We start from the raw sequence: 18737 nt of genomic DNA on the forward strand, positions 1-18737 counted from the left end.
TTGAAGTGTGGGAGTGTTGGAGTGTTGGAGTGTGGGAGTGTTGGAGTGTTGAAGTGTGGGAGTGTTGGAGTGTTGGGAGTGTTGAAGTGTTTGGAGTGTGGGAGTGTTGGGAGTGTTGGAGTGTTGGAGTGTGGGAGTGTTGGAGTGTGGGAGTGTGGGAGTGTGGGAGTGTTGGGAGTGTTTGGAGTGTTGGGAGTGTTGGGAGTGTTGGGAGTGTTGGAGTGTTGAAGTGTGGAAGTGTTGGAGTGTGGGAGTGTGGGAGTGTGGGAGTGTTTGGAGTGTGGGAGTGTGGGAGTGTTGGAGTGTTGAAGTGTGGGAGTGTGGGAGTGTTTGAAGTGTGGGAGTGTTGGAGTGTGGGAGTGTGGGAGTGTGGGAGTGTTTGGAGTGTGGGAGTGTGGGAGTGTTGGAGTGTTGAAGTGTGGGAGTGTTGGAGTGTTGAAGTGTGGAAGTGTTGGAGTGTGGGAGTGTGGGAGTGTGGGAGTGTTTGGAGTGTGTGGGAGTGTGGGAGTGTTGGTAGTGTTGGAGTGTGGGAGTGTGGGAGTGTGGGAGTGTTGGAGTGTGGGAGTGTTGGAGTGTGGGAGTGTTGGGGGGGTGTGGGAGTGTTGGGAGTGTTGGGAGTGTTGAAGTGTTTGGAGTGTTGGGAGTGTGGGAGTGTTGAAGTGTGGGAGTGTTGATGTGTGGGAGTGTGGGAGTGTTGGAGTGTGGGAGTGTTGGGAGTGTTGGGAGTGTTGGGAGTGTTGGGGTGTTGGGAGTGTTGGGAGTGTTTGGAGTGTGGGAGTGTGGGAGTGTTGAAGTGTGGGAGTGTTGAAGTGTGGGAGTGTTGAAGTGTGGGAGTGTTGGAGTGTGGGAGTGTGGGAGTGTTGGGAGTGTGGGAGTGTTGAAGTGTGGGAGTGTTGGAGTGTGGGAGTGTTGGAGTGTTGGGAGTGTTGGAGTGTGGGAGTGTTGGAGTATGGGAGTGTTGGGAGTGTTGGAGTGTGGGAGTGTTGAAGTGTGGGAGTGTTGAAGTGTGGGAGTGTTGAAGTGTGGGAGTGTTGAAGTGTGGGAGTGTTGAAGTGTGGGAGTGTGGGAGTGTTGGAGTGTTGGGAGTGTTGGAGTGAAGTGGGAGTGTTGGAGTGTGGGAGTGTTGGAGTGTGGGAGTGTTGGAGTGTGGGAGTGTGTTGGAGTGTGGGAGTGTGGGAGTGTGGGAGTGTGGGAGTATTGGGGTGTTGGGGTGTTGGGGTGTTGGGAGTGTTTGGAGTGTTTGGAGTGTTTGAAGTGTGGGAGTGTTGGAGTGTTTGGAGTGTTTGGAGTGTTGGAGTGTTGGAGTGTGGGAGTGTTGGGAGTGTTGAAGTGTTGGAGTGTGGGAGTGTGGGAGTGTTGGGAGTGTTGGGGTGTTGGGAGTGTTGAAGTGTTTGGAGTGTTGGGAGTGTTGGAGTGTTGGAGTGTTGGAGTGTGGGAGTGTTGGAGTGTGGGAGTGTTGGAGTGTTGGGAGTGTTGGGAGTGTTGGAGTTTTGAAGTGTTGGAGTGTTGGAGTGTTGGAGTGTTGGAGTGTGGGAGTGTTGGAGTGTTGGAGTGTTGGAGTGTTGGGAGTGTTGGGAGTGTTGGGAGTGTGGGAGTGTTGAAGTGTGGGAGTGTGGGAGTGTTGGAGTGTGTGGGAGTGTTGGAGTGTGGGAGTGTTGGAGTGTGTGGGAGTGTTGGGAGTGTTGGGAGTGTTGGAGTGTGGGAGTGTTGGAGTGTTGGGAGTGTGGGAGTGTTGGAGTGTGGGAGTATTGGGTGTTGGGTGTTGGGGTGTTGGGAGTGTTGGGAGTGTTTGAAGTGTGGGAGTGTTGGAGTGTTTTGGTGTGTTGGAGTGTTTGGAGTGTGTTGGAGTGTTGGAGTGTTGGGAGTGTTGGAGTGTTGGAGTGTGGGAGTGTTGGGAGTGTTGGGAGTGTTGGGGTGTTGGGAGTGTTGAAGTGTGGGAGTGTTGGAGTGTTGGAGTGTTGGAGTGTGGGAGTGTTGGAGTGTGGGAGTGTTGGAGTGTTGGGAGTGTTGGGAGTGTTGGAGTTTTGGAGTGTTTGGAGTGTTGTTGGAGTGTTGGAGTGTTGGAGTGTGGGAGTGTTGGAGTGTTGGAGTGTGGGAGTGTTGGAGTGTGGGAGTGTTGAAGTGTGGGAGTGTGGGAGTGTTGGAGTGTGGGAGTGTTGGAGTGTGGGAGTGTTGGAGTGTGGGAGTGTTGGAGTGTGGGAGTGTTGGAGTGTGGGAGTGTTTGGAGTGTTTGAGTGTGGGAGTGTTGGGAGTATTGGGCTGTTGGGGTGTTTGGAGTGTTTGGAGTGTTGGAGTGTTGGAGTGTGGGAGTGTTGGGAGTGTTGAAGTGTTGGAGTGTGTGGAGTGTGGGAGTGTTGGGAGTGTTGGGGGTGTTGGGAGTGTTGAAGTGTTTGGAGTGTGGGAGTGTTGGAGTGTGGGAGTGTTGGAGTGTGGGAGTGTTGGAGTGTTGGGAGTGTTGGGAGTGTTGGAGTTTTGAAGTGTTGGAGTGTTGGAGTGTTGGAGTGTTGGAGTGTGGGAGTGTTGGAGTGTGGGAGTGTGGGAGTGTTGGGGGTTGGAGTGTGTGGGAGTGTTGGGGTGTTGGGGTGTTGGGGTGTTGGGGTGTTGGGAGTGTGGGAGTGTTGGAGTGTTGGGAGTGTTGGAGTGTTGGGAGTGTGCCACGGGATGGGACAGTGAGAAAAGAGGGAACTGGAGAGAAGGGCAGAGAGTGAGATGAGGGTAAAGGAGGTTAAAGGGAAGAGGGCGAGTGAGATGAGGGCGAATTTGTACGTTCGAGTGAGTGTCGGTCTGTCTGAATCCCGCCTTTTTGTTCCAGGTGGGCATTGTGTCGTATGGAGAGCAAGTCATTCACAATGTGAACCTCAGCCAGTTTAATAACACTCTATCCCTGCTGGGAAAAGTGATGAATCTTGAACAGCAACAGGGTGTCAGGACCATGACCTTCCTGGGTATCGACACAGCAAGGTGCAGTACAAGAGTCTGGTCCTGCTCAATTTACAGAAAATGTACTTAATTGAATTGAGTTCAGTTGAATTTACTGTTCCACTCAGTTAAGTGTTTCTATTTATTGTACAATGTGTGAAGTGAGTTAAAAATGATTTATGATTTTCAGGAAAGAGGCCTTCACCGTGGAGCGAGGGGCGCGGCCCGGGGTCAAGAAGGTCATGATAATCGTGACGGATGGAGAGTCACATGACTCTCATAACCTCAAAAATGTCACCGCAGAATGCGAGAAAGACGACATTGAGAGGTTCGGTATTGCAGTGAGTATAAGACCATGAAAACAGCCTCACCACAGTAAAAGCTGTGACATACCTTTTAGTCAGGGCAAGATCACAGTCACAGCCCTAACAGACCTCAAATAAACACACCGTAATTTAGATGGTTTGGTATGAGGGTTGCAAAATCCCAGGAACTTTCCAAGAATTCTCAGATTTTCCAGAAATCCTGGTAAGAGGCTTCTATGAATCAGGAGAGAATAAACAGTATGGGAATCCTCCAACTAGGAGTCTGCAACTGGGAATCTTTCAGCCCAGGCAGGCCAAGAGTTATGGGTTCAAATCCTGTTCCCTACATGGACCACATTCTGTATATAGAGGACTGTTTTTCAGACTTGATATCGTCGTTGCGAATACGAACCTGTTCTTAGTTGACTTGCCTGTATAAATAACGGTTAGTTAAATAAATCAAATAAAAAAACAACACTATTTGTTTCCCTTCAGGTGCTTGGTGATTACAACAGGAACAACAGAAGCATCACTGAGGTGAAAAAGTTCATTGAGGAGATCAAGAACATCTCCAGCGATCCTGTGGGAGATCACTTCTTCAACGTGTCCGACGAGTTTGCCTTGCTCACCATCGTAGACGCTCTGGGAAGCAGGATCTTTGCCTTGGAAGGTAGGCTGAGCTACTTTCTTCTAGTTAAATCGCGACCACATGCTTTGTGCTACTTTGATCTCAGCGACAACTGTGGCCAAGGGCGGGTTCTTCCCCGGAGCTGTGCTCAAGTTCTACTCTGGAGCTGTGCTCGAGTTCTACTCCGGAGCTGTGCTCGAGTTCTACTCCGGAGCTGTGCTCGAGTTCTACTCCGGAGCTGTGCTCGAGTTCTACTCCGGAGCTGTGCTCGAGTTCTACTCTGGAGCTGTGCTCGAGTTCTACTCTGGAGCTGTGCTCGAGTTCTTCCCGGAGCTGTGCTCGAGTTCTTCCCCGGAGCTGTGCTCGAGTTCTTCCCCGGAGCTGTGCTCGAGTTCTTCTCTGGAGCTGTGCTCGAGTTCTTCTCTGGAGCTGTGCTCGAGTTCTACCCCGGAGCTGTGCTCGAGTTCTACTCCGGAGCTGTGCTCGAGAGTTCTACTCCGGAGCTGTGCTCGAGTTCTACTCCGGAGCTGTGCTCGAGTTCTACTCCGGAGCTGTGCTCGAGTTCTACTCCGGAGCTGTGCTCGAGTTCTACTCTGGAGCTGTGCTCGAGTTCTTCCCCGGAGCTGTGCTCGAGTTCTTCCCTGGAGCTGTGCTCGAGTTCTTCTCCGGAGCTGTGCTCGAGTTCTTCTCTATGTAGTGAAATAAAAAGAGATGAGATTGTGTTTTATTCATCCCCAAGGGGGAAGTGAGTTATCATCCAAACAGCCACATAGTCGTACAATTTAGAAACAATAACGACATTAAAAACAGTCCGCAGACAGTTCCAATGAAAATGGATCAGTGAGAGTGATCGTATCGTAATGTGATCGTATAGTAATGGATCAATGTGAATGTCCTTTCCACAGCAACGTCAGGTAACTACACCTCGTCGTTTGAGATGGAGATGTCCCAGGCAGGATTTAGTGCCCACAACTCTAAGGTGAGTCCATATTGCCTACTGTTGTTTCCTTCTACTCCTGGGACGTATTCATTACGCCAATTCTGTTGCAAAACGTTTCTTAAACGGAGTCAAACTGAAGGGAGGAAGGACCTACATACATTTGTCCAATAGAGACTCTTGTTTTGCTCTGCTTGCTTCTGTTTGGTTCTTAAACGGTTTTCGTAATAAATACACCCCTGCTTTAATTTCCCCTTTCCAACTAACTCCTTCTACCCCTGCTTTCATTTCCCCTTTCCAACTAACTCCTTCTACCCCTGATTTAATTTCCCCTTTCCAACTAACTCCTTCTACCCCTGCTTTCATTTGCCCTTTCCAACTAACTCCTTCTACCCCTGGAGCTTTCATTTCCCCTTTCCAACTAACTCCTTCTACCCCTGCTTTCATTTCCTTTCCAACTAACTCCTTCTACCCCTGCTTTCATTTCCCCTTTCCAACTAACTCCTTCTACCCCTGCTTTCATTTCCCCTTTCCAACTAACTCCTTCTACCCCTGCTTTCATTTCCCCTTTCCAACTAACTCCTTCTACCCCTGCTTTCATTTCCCCTTTCCAACTAACTCCTTCTACCCCTGCTTTCATTTCCCTTTCTAACTAACTCCTTCTACCCCTGCTTTCATTTCCCCTTTCTAACTAACTCCTTCTACCCCTGCTTTCATTTCCCCTTTCCAACTAACTCCTTCTACCCCTGCTTTCATTGCCCCTTTCTAACTAACTCCTTCTACCCCTGCTTTCATTTCCCCTTTCCAACTAACTCCTTCTACCCCTGCTTTCATTTCCCTTTCCAACTAACTCCTTCTACCCCTGCTTTCATTTCCCCTTTCCAACTAACTCCTTCTACCCCTGCTTTCATTTCCCCTTTCCAACTAACTCCTTCTACCCCTGCTTTCATTTCCCTTTCCAACTAACTCCTTCTACCCCTGCTTTCATTTCCCTTTCTAACTAACTCCTTCTACCCCTGCTTTCATTTCCCCTTTCCAACTAACTCCTTCTACCCCTGCTTTCATTTCCCTTTCCAACTAACTCCTTCTACCCCTGCTTTCATTTCCCCTTTCCAACTAACTCCTTCTACCCCTGCTTTCATTTCCCCTTTCCAACTAACTCCTTCTACCCCTGCTTTCATTTCCCCTTTCCAACTAACTCCTTCTACCCCTGCTTTCATTTCCCTTTCCAACTAACTCTTTCTACCCCTGCTTTCATTTCCCCTTTCCAACTAACTCCTTCTACCCCTGCTTTCATTTCCCCTTTCCAACTAACTCCTTCTACCCCTGCTTTCATTTCCCTTTCCAACTAACTCCTTCTACCCCTGCTTTCATTTCCCCTTTCCAACTAACTCCTTCTACCCCTGCTTTCATTTCCCTTTCCAACTAACTCCTTCTACCCCTGCTTTCATTTCCCCTTTCCAACTAACTCCTTCTACCCCTGCTTTCATTTCCCCTTTCCAACTAACTCCTTCTACCCCTGCTTTCATTTCCCTTTCCAACTAACTCCTTCTACCCCTGCTTTCATTTCCCCTTTCCAACTAACTCCTTCTACCCCTGCTTTCATTTCCCCTTTCCAACTAACTCCTTCTACCCCTGCTTTCATTTCCCCTTTCCAACTAACTCCTTCTACCCCTGCTTTCATTTCCCTTTCCAACTAACTCCTTCTACCCCTGCTTTCATTTCCCTTTCCAACTAACTCCTTCTACCCCTGCTTTCATTTCCCCCTTCCAACTAACTCCTTCTACCCCTGCTTTCATTTCCCCTTTCCAACTAACTCCTTCTACCCCTGCTTTCATTTCCCCTTTCCAACTAACTCCTTCTACCCCTGCTTTCATTTCCCCTTTCCAACTAACTCCTTCTACCCCGGCTTTCAATTCCCCTTTCCAACTAACTCCTTCTACCCCTGCTTTCATTTCCCCTTTCCAACTAACTCCTTCTACCCCTGCTTTCCACTGTCCTATACTGTTAAAAAAAGAAACAGTTGGAAAATATGCAACTAGGCTTTCCCAACACCCAAGGGCAACTAATTGCATAAATCTATCAAATGCTTTATGTTTCAAAATACTCTCTTTTAATAGTGTACTCCCACTGTCCTAGCCCACTGGGCTAAAGGGTGCAGCATATTTCCATGGGGATCGGTTTATAGGATATCACGTTTGTGAATCTGTGACTGGCCGCTGATCGGCCCCAGTCAGATACAGTACAGAACGACGGTGGGTGTTGCGTTATTCACTTGGCACAGACATCACTTCAACGTCTATTCCACGTTAGTCCAACGTTATTCCATTTAAATTAATTTCATGGATTGGATTCATGGATCATATATTGATTCGACCGGTGTGTGGCCAGTGAGATCTTTCATTCACCATCTTGTCTATCCCTGTGCTGGTTCACCATGATCCAACTAAAGAGGTACCCTCTGTCCTCTCTTTCCTCTCTTCTCTCAGCCCAGAGAGACCTGTGCTGTGGGGGAGAGGAGAACTAACAAGAGATGCCTTTTCCGTGAGAGGATGTTCACTTTGAACAAACAAAAAACATTTTTTTTCTTCTCCCAAACCTTATGTGCATTCATCAGGCATTTCCCCTCTGTCGATGAGTCGGAGTGAACATGCGCTACAATTTTACAAAAAAAGGGTTCCAAAAGGGTTATTCGGTTCTCCCCATAGGAGAACCCTTTTTGGTGGAAAGGGTTCTACCTGGAACCAAAAGGGTTCTACCTAAACTTTTGGTTTCACCTTATTTTTACATTCTGTCATAAAGAACACATGTTCAACTTAATAAAAAGCATGTTTTCCCATCTCAAAAGGTAAAATAAAATAAAAAATGACTATAGTAAGTGCATGTTAACTGCCATATAAAGTAACAAGGTTGACTGTAAAATGGTTGACAATTTGTTCTTAAATCAGCCAAAAATCCCATTGCGACAGAGCTAATGGAAGCGTTTTGTGGGCAACAGAGGGTGACAATGGAATGCAAGCTTCACACAAAAACAACGTAATCGCTAAAACATTCGTAGCCTGTTTATCTATGGGCAACAGGGTTGACATGTTCTTTTCAACCCGCTCAGTTTCCCACCACAAAACAACAGCTTTTATTGAATTGACTATTAGATGTTCACTGTTTCTTTTGAAAAACATTTTTTTAAAGGAATAGTTTCACCATATTAAAACAAATGGACCCAAAAGGCACTTATTTTGTGGGACGACCCAGTTCCATCTTGTGAAATACTTTACCCTGTCCTGTCTTCCTGTATTCATGAAACAGGGTTCTGTGGGGGAAATGGCTACTTGACACTGTATTGCATTCAGACTTGATATCGTTGTTGCGAATATGAATCTGTTCTTAGTTGACTTGCCTGCATTGTGACAGTGGTCTTTCTCACTGTGGTCACTGGTCTGTTCAGCCTTCACTCAAATGAGCATTTCCACTTCCTGGGGGGGGTCTCTTCCTGTTTCCTGTGCTGTAGCATAATTGTCCCAAAGAGTTGGATGGAGGCCCTTAATATCACTGCCCATGCTGTCACAGAAGACGACATTACTAAGACAGAAGATTAGCTTTCTGGTTTCTCTATGAGCTGTTGTCTCATCTGACTCTTTAATTTTTTTATGTGTGCATTGTTGTATTAGGAACAATGTGCTCTTGTCAGGACCTGCTTTTTTTCGGCCCTCTCTGTCTCTCCCTCCCTCTCTACCACACCTGCTGTCTCGACCTCTGAATGCTCGGCTATGAAAAGCCCACTGACATTTACTCCTGAGGTGCTGACCTCTGGCACAGCCAGAAGAGGACTGGCCACCCCTCAGAGCCTGGTTCCTCTCTAGGTTTCTTCCTAGGTTCCTGCCTTTCTAGGGAGTTTTTCCCTAGCCACCGTGCTTCTACATCAGAATTTCTTGCTATTTGGGGTTTCAGGCTGGGTTTCTCTATGAGCTCTTTGTGCCATCTGCTGATGTAAAAAGGGCTTTGTAAATACACGTTATTATATTCCTTAATACAAAATGATGTCTGTCACAGGTGTGTAGGTTTGGAAAAACAGGATTATTGAGAAGACAGATACTGTACATATTGTTGTACTCACATGGCTGAGGGAAATGTATTTTATAGTTGTTAAATACAATTCATTCATTCATTCATTCATAGGAGGGTGTGATGCTGGGAGCAGTGGGAGCGTATGAATGGAACGGGACAGTAGTTATGCACACAGACCAGGGTACCATGGTTCCCCTAAACGCAGACTTCCATGACCCCCTGGACGAGAGGAAGGAGAGCCTGGCGGGGTATGTGGGTAAGTACAAACGACACACACACACAGCCTGGTGGGGTACGTGGGTAAGTACAAACGACACACACACACACAGCCTGGTGGGGTACGTGGGTAAAGTCCAGGCCCGACCAGACAAACCACCCGCATGGATGCCACTGTATTTATTTACCTTTTTAAACCTTCATTTAACATGGCTGTTTTATGACGTTGAATTCTGTCCTCTGTTGCTGTAGTTATCTATGTGTAAGTCTAGACCTACTGTTTTATATGAGTCACTCCACGCATGGCATTTGAATTGAAGACAGTTGAGAAGAACAGCTTCTTATTTAGATTATGGTACAATGACAACCTGCACAATAACAACCTGTACTGACACTTTGGAAACTGGACAGTGGGCTAAGTCCTTAGTGCCTTCCAGCTCCTGTATAAACAGCCCAGGGTAGCATGGTGGACTACCAGCCCCATTACTCTACAGTAGACATGGTCTGTGTCCCAACTGGCACCCTATTCCTCTATACTGCACTTTTTTTTGACCAGGGCCCATAGGGCTCTAGTTAAGAGTAGTGCACTATGTAGGGAATTGGGTGCCATTTGGGACGCAGATATGCTTATACTCCAACTGAAATAACAGACCCGCAGGGCTTACAGTAGCCTACATCTCCGCTCATACTACCTTTTACGGGCTGTAGGGAAGACGCTGTGTGGGATTAAAGAATAATGTTATTTAAAAAAGGTGTCACGGAGAACAATCTGGGTGGCTGTTCGTCTCAGACCGGGCGAACACAAACACTGACAAACACTGAGCACACACACTCCTCTCTGTTCTCTGGTGTGTGTCTGCTTCCTCTTAACAATGAGACTAAACTAATGCCAGGAGACCAATGTACTCAAATCACCCTCTAATAGAGACTCTGTGTCCTTATGCTGTGGTCCTGAACTGTGTGTGTGTGTGTCTGCCTCCTCTTAACAATGAGACTAAACTAAACTAATGCCAGGAGACCAATGTACTCAAATCACCCTCTAATAGAGACTCTGTGTCCTTATGCTGTGGTCCTGAACTGTGTGTGTGTATCTGCCCACCGTGCAGGTTATGATGTGCAGTCGGCATCAACTCCTAATGGTGTATTATATATCACGGGGGCACCGCGGCACAACCACACAGGCAGAGTCATCGTGTACAAACTGGATGGGCAACACATCACAGTCACACAAGTGCTGAAAGGAGAGCAGGTGACCAATCCTCAAACCATCCGCCATCCATCTTCCACCACCGTCATCACGATGCGTTACAAGCAACATCTTTACGTTATGCACTGTAGTTGCTTTGTAAAACGCTTTAATGTGGTTAGACACAGCGGGTTAATGTGGTTAGACACAGCGGGTTAATGTGGTTAGACACATGGGTTAATGTGGTTAGACACATGGGTTAATGTGGTTAGACACAGCGGGTTAATGTGGTTAGACACATGGGTTAATGTGGTTAGACACATGGGTTAATGTGGTTAGACACATGGGTTAATGTGGTTAGACACATGGGTTAATGTGGTTAGACACATGGGTTAATGTGGTTAGACACATGGGTTAATGTGGTTAGACACATGGGTTAATGTGGTTAGACACATGGGTTAATGTGGTTAGACACATGGGTTAATGTGGTTAGACACAGCGGGTTAATGTGGTTAGACACAGCGGGTTAATGTGGTTAGACACAGCGGGTTAATGTGGTTAGACACAGCGGGTTAATGTGGTTAGACACAGCGGGTTAATGTGGTTAGACACAGCGGGTTAATGTGGTTAGACACATGGGTTAATGTGGTTAGACACAGCGGGTTAATGTGGTTAGACACAGCGGGTTAATGTGGTTAGACACATGGGTTAATGTGGTTAGACACAGGGTTAATGTGGTTAGACACAGCGGGTTAATGTGGTTAGACACAGCGGGTTAATGTGGTTAGACACAGCGGGTTAATGTGGTTAGACACAGCGGGTTAATGTGGTTAGACACGGGTTAATGGGTTAATGTGGTTAGACACATGGGTTAATGTGGTTAGACACAGACACGGGTTAATGTGGTTAGACACAGCGGGTTAATGTGGTTAGACACAGCGGGTTAATGTGGTTAGACACAGCGGTTAATGTGGTTAGACACAGCGGGTTAATGTGGTTAGACACAGCGGGTTAATGTGGTTAGACACAGCGGGTTAATGTGGTTAGACACAGCGGGTTAATGTGGTTAGACACAGCGGGTTAATGTGGTTAGACACAGCGGGTGTGGGAAGAGACTATACATAGTTTTTTTTAACCAATGCAACAAGAAATAGTTTTAGGACATCTTTGGTATGCATTAGATAGAAATGAGATACACGCAAAGAGTTCACTTATGTCAAGGCATTAGATCATGCAGTATTTCTACTTCATTTTGAGCATGGAATTGAGAAGAGGCCAAGTAAAGGTTTATATTAAAGCATGTATTTGGATTTACGGTTGAGTGGTTATAATGTCGTTTGACCCATGGACTATATAATCCAGGATTAGAAGTTCCACGCCCGTTCTATGGATCCTGTCTGTCTCCTTGTAGATTGGCTCCTACTTTGGCAGCGTTCTCCAGACGGTGGATGTTGACCAGGACTCGTACACAGACATCCTGCTGGTGGGAGCTCCTATGTACATGGGCCCAGAGAGGGAGGAACAGGGACAGGTGTACGTCTTCAAACTCAATGAGGTGTGTGGTGCACTGTGTGTGTCTTTGACCTGTCATCGTAAATTAAGTTCAATCAAAAATGAATTTCCGTGAAGGTTAATAAGTGAATATCTAGTTGGAGATCAGACTTCGGGGATGTTTGTCTGTTACAATACAAAGTCTCATTAGAAAAAAAGATGGCATTGGATTAGAACAAGGGTCTGATGATGCTCAAACATTTGCCCCCCCCCCTTCCTTCCTCTTTCTTTCTCTCTCTCTCCCTCTCTCTCTCTCTATCACCCTACACCTCCAGAAGGGCATGTTTGAGCACCAGGCCACGCTGAAGCCGGACAACCAGACGTGTTGTACCTCGGCCCACTCCCATGGCTGCACCAACGTTCGCACGAATGACCCGTGTGGCGCCCGTTTCGGCACCGCCATCGCCGAGGTCAGCGACCTGGACCTGGACGGGAACCGGGACGTGGCCATCGGGGCACCGTTCGAGAATGACCACAGAGGAGCCGTCTACATCTACCACGGAGCCAAGAAGACGATCAAGGAGAAATACGTCCAGGTGAAGAAAGAAAAGGCCAGGTGGTCAGGCTGTTCCCCGTCTGTGGAGTCTGGTGTCACCAGAAGTCAAAGGCCGGGCTCATTCTAATGGCAGGAATGGAACACATGTGAACCATATGCTCAGATTTCTCCCTCCACCAGCCACCACTGGTCCTCATCTGTAATCAATGTGTGGGATAGTGGTTTGTGGATGGACACTCTGCAGTAGATATGCAGTTACAGTAGATACCGTAGAAGTATTCCTGTTCGACCTCTGAATGTGTGTGTGCTGGTGTGGTTTCAGCGTATCCCAGGTCCTGGAGACGGAGTGAAGACTAAATTCTTTGGCCAGTCAATCCATGGAGTCATGGACCTGAACGGAGATGGAATCATAGACGTTACCATCGGAGGTCTGGGAGGCGCTTCTCTGTTCTGGTGAGTGTTCAGTGCCTCTGCGTTTTTAGAGTCAAAACATAAAATTCATGCCGCGCATGTAAGCAGGAACACACACACTCACTCTAGCACTCCACTTGAACTGTTAGTAATAGCAGTAACCTCATATCTCACACAACTGTATTATTATATCTTTAGCTCATCTATCAAAGACTGTCACTCTGGTTTACACAGCTGTATCCCTCTCGGGATTTGAACCAACAACCCCCTCCTCTCTATGTTCAAACCCCCTGGCCCTCCTCTCCTCATAGAGTTCATGGAGCTGAACCCTCTTCACTCCTTTCCTCCCATCTCATATAACAGAGTTGAGCTCTCTACACACCACAGGGCCCCCATCCAGGGATCCCTCACACCCACTCAGCCTAGCTGACCGGGGTTGACCAGGGCTGTGTGAAAAACTCCAAATCCCAGCAGGCAAAGATTTTAAAACATGATTTGGCAGCTCTTCCTCCTGGGCTCTTGGACCTCTGCTTAACAGAGCGGGGTTGTAGACTGTTGGAGTGTCACTCCCTGATTCCAGAGCGTCCATGGCAGTGGACGCTAACTGTGGCGCTAACAGTTTGGTACTGCAGCTGTAGAACTCAGTTACGCCACGGAAACCAGTGACCTCCGTCATAATGGATTCCTTTGTAGAGCTGCCATGGGCCCGCGATGAGGTTTAGAGCGCGGTCGCAAACCTCTTTTCATGGAAGACATCAATAATGTGCTTCATTTGTTCTATTTGGGGGAATTTACTTAAAGGAATGAAGCAGTTTTCCTTTGTTGGAAACGTGTAGTAATTAAGTTTAATTCACAGGTCATTCACTTTTGTAACTTGAATGTGCCAGTTCCATGTGCTAATGCCGTGTTCAAAACAACTGGGAACTGGGAAATCTCCAACTTCGGTGTGTTCAAAACAACTGGGAACTAGGAGAAAAATGTGCACCGACTGGGAAAAATCGATTTGACCGGTCATCCAACTCGGAATTCCAAGTCGGGAACTCGGGCCTCTTTCTAGAGCTCTGACTTTCCCACCTGAAGATCACTGACGTCATTAGGTTTCCCGAGTTCCCAGGTGTTTTCCAACGCTGCAGAAATCTGCTGTTTGTCATCCAGGTCCAAGGATGTTGCTGAGCTTTATGCCAACATGACCTTTGACCCGAGCAAGATCAACCTACAGCAGCCCTCTAAAGGCTGCATGTTGGGCGGGAGGGAAACTGTGTGTGTGAAGACCAGGGTCTGCTTTAGCTACAGCGTCAAGTCTGAGAAGGATGACACTAACTCGGGCACAGGTGAGAGTCTGATCAACCCCTTTCCTTTCATACAGTATGTTGACATGTTTACAGTGTAAACCTCCTTCAATAATATGCAGCGAATTAAAGCGGACTCTCGATAAGAACAGTAAAAAGGAGTAAAATAGAAAGCTTTCATTTTGAGGTTGCTGTAGCTAACCCTAACCAGGATTTATAGAAAAACTAGGCATTTTGGGAAAGTTTTGCAACCCTTATCATGACTGGTGTTTGTTGTGTTTCAGCCATTAAGTACAGCCTGACGCTGGACTCTCTGAGGGCGAAGTCGAGGGCTGCGTTTGTCAACATAGACGAGAAAAGTGAGAGGAAGGCCCAGGCCACCGCCAAGATCATAGACAATCTGTGTGTGGAGCATTTATTTGCCATGAAGGCAAGTAAATCCTTCCTCACCCAGCCTGGTCCACATGGAGAGAGGGAGAGAGGGAGAGAGGGAGAGAGGGAGAGAGGGGAGAGGGAGAGAAGGAGAGGGAGAGGGAGGGAGAGGGAGAGGGAGAGGGAGAGAGAGGGAGAGGGAGAGGGAGAGGGAGAGGGAGAGGGAGGGAGAGGGAGAGGGAGAGGGAGAGGGAGAGGGAGAGAGGGAGGGAGGGAGGGAGGGAGGGAGGGAGGGAGAGGGAGGGAGAGGGAGAGAGGGAGGGAGGGAGGGAGGGAGGGAGGGAGGGAGGGAGGGAGGGAGAGGGAGAGGGAGAGGGAGAGGGAGAGAGGGAGAGAGGGAGAGAGGGGGAGAGAGGGAGAGAGAGGGAGAGAGAGAGAGAGAGAGAGAGAGAGGAGAGAGGGAGAGAGGGAGAGGGAGAGGGAGAGAGGGAGAGAGAAACACCTGTTCTTACATAGTTTAGTAGAACATTGCTAAATGGGTTACTGGCTACAGATTTTGAACTAGAGAGGGGAAATGGGCTTCAGTTTGTAATTCTGATGGTGTCAGATAAAGCGCAGTGAAAGACAAGTGCCTTACCGTAATCAGCCTGGTTCCAGCCTGGTTTTTATGCTTTATAGCCAACTCGTATCAACTATCATATGTTTGACATGATAATGACCATTACATTTAGGCAAAACAGCACAAACAGATTTGGGCCCAGCCTAAAGGACCATTAGTATCTCAGTGGGCCATTAGTATCTCAGTAGACCTCCTCAAGAGACTGGCTAGTGGATGTAGTGGATGGATGTATAGTATGGAGCCTAGTTGCTCTGGTATTTATTCAATGTAGGACAACCTGGCCTCAAAGACGTAACCTATTGAACGTGAATCTGTGATTCGCCTATGTTACACTCTTAGAAAAAAAGAGTTCCAGAAGGGTTCTTCGGCTGACCCCATAGGAAAACCCTTTTCGGTTCCAGGTAGAACTTCTTTGGTTCCAGGTTGGAAAGGGTTCTACCTGCAACCAAAAAGAGTTTTTCGAAGGGTTTTCTTTTGGGGAAAGCCGAAGAACCCTTTAAGGTAGATAGAAAAAAAGCTGCCAAGAGTGTACATTTGGTATGGTTACATAAGAAGGAAGGTTACTTAAGTCAAAAATGAAAGGAAGGAAGTTGATCGGGGAGGATGGACGTGTGGGCGTGTAATGTAAAAGTCTAGTAACCCAAAGGTTGCGTGTTCGAGTCACATCACAGACAACTTTAGTATCCCTAACCTAGCTAATGTTAGCCACCAAGCTAACGTTAACCACAACAAAGTGGAATTTGGAACATATCATACGTTTTGCAAATTCATAATTGCAATTCGTAACATATTATACGAAATGGTGGGAGACAGTTTACATTTACTGTGTTACGTCTATCCCTGAGTCCAGGTTGGGTAGGAACGCTCTTAACATGAAAGTGGAGAAATATCTCCCTCCCTTGATCAAAGGGAAAACAACCACTTTTACAAAAGGCCCATTACTGTACATACAAACATTTCAGCTTAAAAGTGGCCTAAAAATAGATTCACTTTACATTGATTGTTAATTGTTCTATTGGTTGTTTTGTATCAGATAGTTGTACATTATACGGTTTTAGTGAGGAGACCAGATGAAAAGAAGAGAGCTTTTAAATGACAGACCTTGACTGTAATGGGAACCAGAACCGGCGCTTTACTGATCAAAGCAAGGTGAAGAGAATGCCCTGACGATGACTATTAAACTACCCGCAGGACCTCTGAGAGAGAGAGGGGTGGAGAGAGAGGTGGAGAGAGAGGTGCAGAGAGAGAGAGGTAGAGAGAGAGAGCGGTGGAGAGAGAGGTAGGGAGAGGAGGCGATGGAGGGGAGGGAGAAAGAGAAAGCGGATGAGAGAGGGAGATCGGCACGTTGGAGAGAGATGGGTAGAGAGGCATATTTGAGAGAGGAGAGGAGTTTGAAAGAGAGACAAGAAATGGGAGAGAATGAGGGAGAGCTGGTGGATGGTTGGAGGGTGCCGATAGAATTACAGGAAATGAAAACCCTCCGCTGTCAGGAAGGGGGTCGCTAAAATGTTTTGAATGCAAGTTGTTGGGGGGGGGGTCCCACTTAGGGCCACCCAAAAGGCTAGGGCCAGCTCTGACTGTATATGTGGGAATGGATGTAGGTACACAGACCTGCTAGTCTACTGCGGCCCGTCATGATGAGTTCAGATTTTTGGTGGCTCCCACCCCCATCAAAGTTGCCCATCCCTGCTCTAGTGCATACAGTATCTTCAGTGGAGGAGGAGAGAGAGTGTGGAGTGACACACACACCGTGTTCGATTCGGTTTTTAGCAGCCGGTGAAGGGCAGGAGGTACGTTTGTAAATGAATTTGATCAAGCTACGTAGCCTCTTGTTTCCTTCTTGATGAATACATAAACCAAAAAATATTTAGTTGTTTCTCTGTAATACTAGCCACCTAGCAATTGGATGAAGTTAGCTTTAGCTAGCCAGATAGATAGGTTCCCAGTCTCCCAAACTCATAACTAGCCACCAAGCCATTTCAGGCTATCGCTCAAGTTAGATTAGCTTGTCTAACTATTTTAGCTGACATGCCTGCTGGAAATGTTGCTAAAATGACAGTTGAACAGGTATAAAGAGGTATACTTAGATAACCTATGCAGAGAAATAGACATATATATATATATATTTTTTTTTTTTTACATAGAATGGGGCATAACGATTATGTCTCTAGCTTACAGGTAAAGCTGTTTCAGATGTTTGAAAAATGCCAAATTACCCCTGATTCCCCTCCCTCCCTCTCTCTCTCTCCTCTCTCCCTCCCTCCCTCCCTCCCCTCCCTCCCTCCCTCCCTCCCTCCCTCCCTCCCTCCTCACCTACATCATGTCCCGCTCTAAAATAAATGGTGCATGATGGCCCTGGATACATTGCACATGTAATTACATAAGCCCCTCCTCCCTTTAGGCTAAATTGGACTTCAGAGACCCAATCATGGTCTCCCTAGAGTTTGGCCTGGCTGAGGACACGGGTCCCGTCCTGGATGGAGATCTACCAACGTCACTTAACAAAACGGTAAAATAAACCACACTGCGCCAGATTTAACACACACACACACACACACACACACACCAGTAACTTTTGTCTTGCCATGAATTTTGTATACCTTGGCTTGCTTCCCTCTGTAGCCACTAGAGGCCCTCACTGGCTAACATGTGTGCACACATTGATTTCCTACCTTACTGATTGGATTATACCTCAGCTATCACATAATACAGTGGTGAATATGCAATGTGTGAGCAGAGAAGTCAGTAATCAGTACTTTACACAGTCATGCTCTCTGCAGCACTTATCATCAGCAACAGCTGTCCTCCATCCTTCACTAGTTCATATAAGAGGCTTATGAGCTTTAAAACACTGACAGGCAGTTGTCCTGTTTCCATAGTGGCGCTCCCACACACACATAGTTCTTATGAGCTATTTGCCAGACGGACGGAGAGCCAAAACATGTGGCTGGAGAATAACGCGGTGGTAGAACAGGGATTCCTTGAAGCCTCAAATTCCTCAACACACAACAGAGTGCGATTACATCCAAGTTACATGTCTGTTTAGTAAAGTTAGCACGTGTTCACTGGTTCTCAGGCCTGAGTTCTCATGCTATCAAACACACCGCACCACTCTCAGTACAACCAGAGAGGAAGCGGCGAAGTGAGAGGGTCCACTCCCGTCAACATCTGTTCACACAGGAATACAGCGATAAGCAGACCGATAAGCAGACCGATAAACTGACCGATAAACTGACTGATAAGCTGACCGATAAGCAGACTGATAAACTGACCGATAAGCTGACCGATAAACTGACCGATAAGCAGACCGATAAGCAGACCGATAAACTGACTGATAAACTGACCGATAAACTGACTGATAAACTGACCGATAAGCAGACCGATAAACTGACTGATAAACTGACCGATAAGCAGACCGATAAGCTGACCGATAAGCAGACCGATAAACTGACCGATAAACTGACCGATAAACTGACCGATAAGCTGACCGATAAGCAGACCGATAAGCAGACCGATAAACTGACTGATAAACTGACCGATAAGCTGACCGATAAGCTGACCGATAAGCAGACCGATAAACTGACCGATAAACTGACCGATAAACTGACCGATAAGCAGACCGATAAACTGACTGATAAGCTGACCACTTGCCTTCCCGTCTTTGGGACGACTACTATTATTAGAGCAGAGACAATACCATCTCGTCAACCACAGGAGGTTGGTGGCCCCTTAATTAGGGAGGA

General features: G+C 47.1%; 1 protein-coding gene across 3 annotated transcripts in view; it reads left to right on the forward strand.

Moving 5' to 3' along the window:
* LOC112219683 (integrin alpha-1) overlaps positions 1-18737 on the forward strand; it is an 81169-nt gene that overhangs the window by 49664 nt on the left and 12768 nt on the right. For 2 of the 3 annotated variants that reach the window (XM_024381162.2, XM_024381164.2), the window contains 12 exons: positions 2813-2961; positions 3110-3260; positions 3720-3894; positions 4758-4831; positions 8966-9110; positions 10177-10319; positions 11668-11811; positions 12083-12343; positions 12626-12756; positions 13870-14045; positions 14288-14433; positions 17396-17503. In XM_024381162.2, the coding sequence (XP_024236930.1) occupies positions 2813-2961; positions 3110-3260; positions 3720-3894; positions 4758-4831; positions 8966-9110; positions 10177-10319; positions 11668-11811; positions 12083-12343; positions 12626-12756; positions 13870-14045; positions 14288-14433; positions 17396-17503 (1803 nt within the window). The remainder of the gene's footprint in view (positions 1-2812; positions 2962-3109; positions 3261-3719; positions 3895-4757; positions 4832-8965; positions 9111-10176; positions 10320-11667; positions 11812-12082; positions 12344-12625; positions 12757-13869; positions 14046-14287; positions 14434-17395; positions 17504-18737) is intronic. The other variant, XM_024381163.2, reaches the window with a different exon arrangement.

The sequence above is a fragment of the Oncorhynchus tshawytscha genome, linkage group LG20 (genome assembly GCF_018296145.1).
Source record: "Oncorhynchus tshawytscha isolate Ot180627B linkage group LG20, Otsh_v2.0, whole genome shotgun sequence".
NCBI lineage: Eukaryota > Metazoa > Chordata > Actinopteri > Salmoniformes > Salmonidae > Oncorhynchus > Oncorhynchus tshawytscha.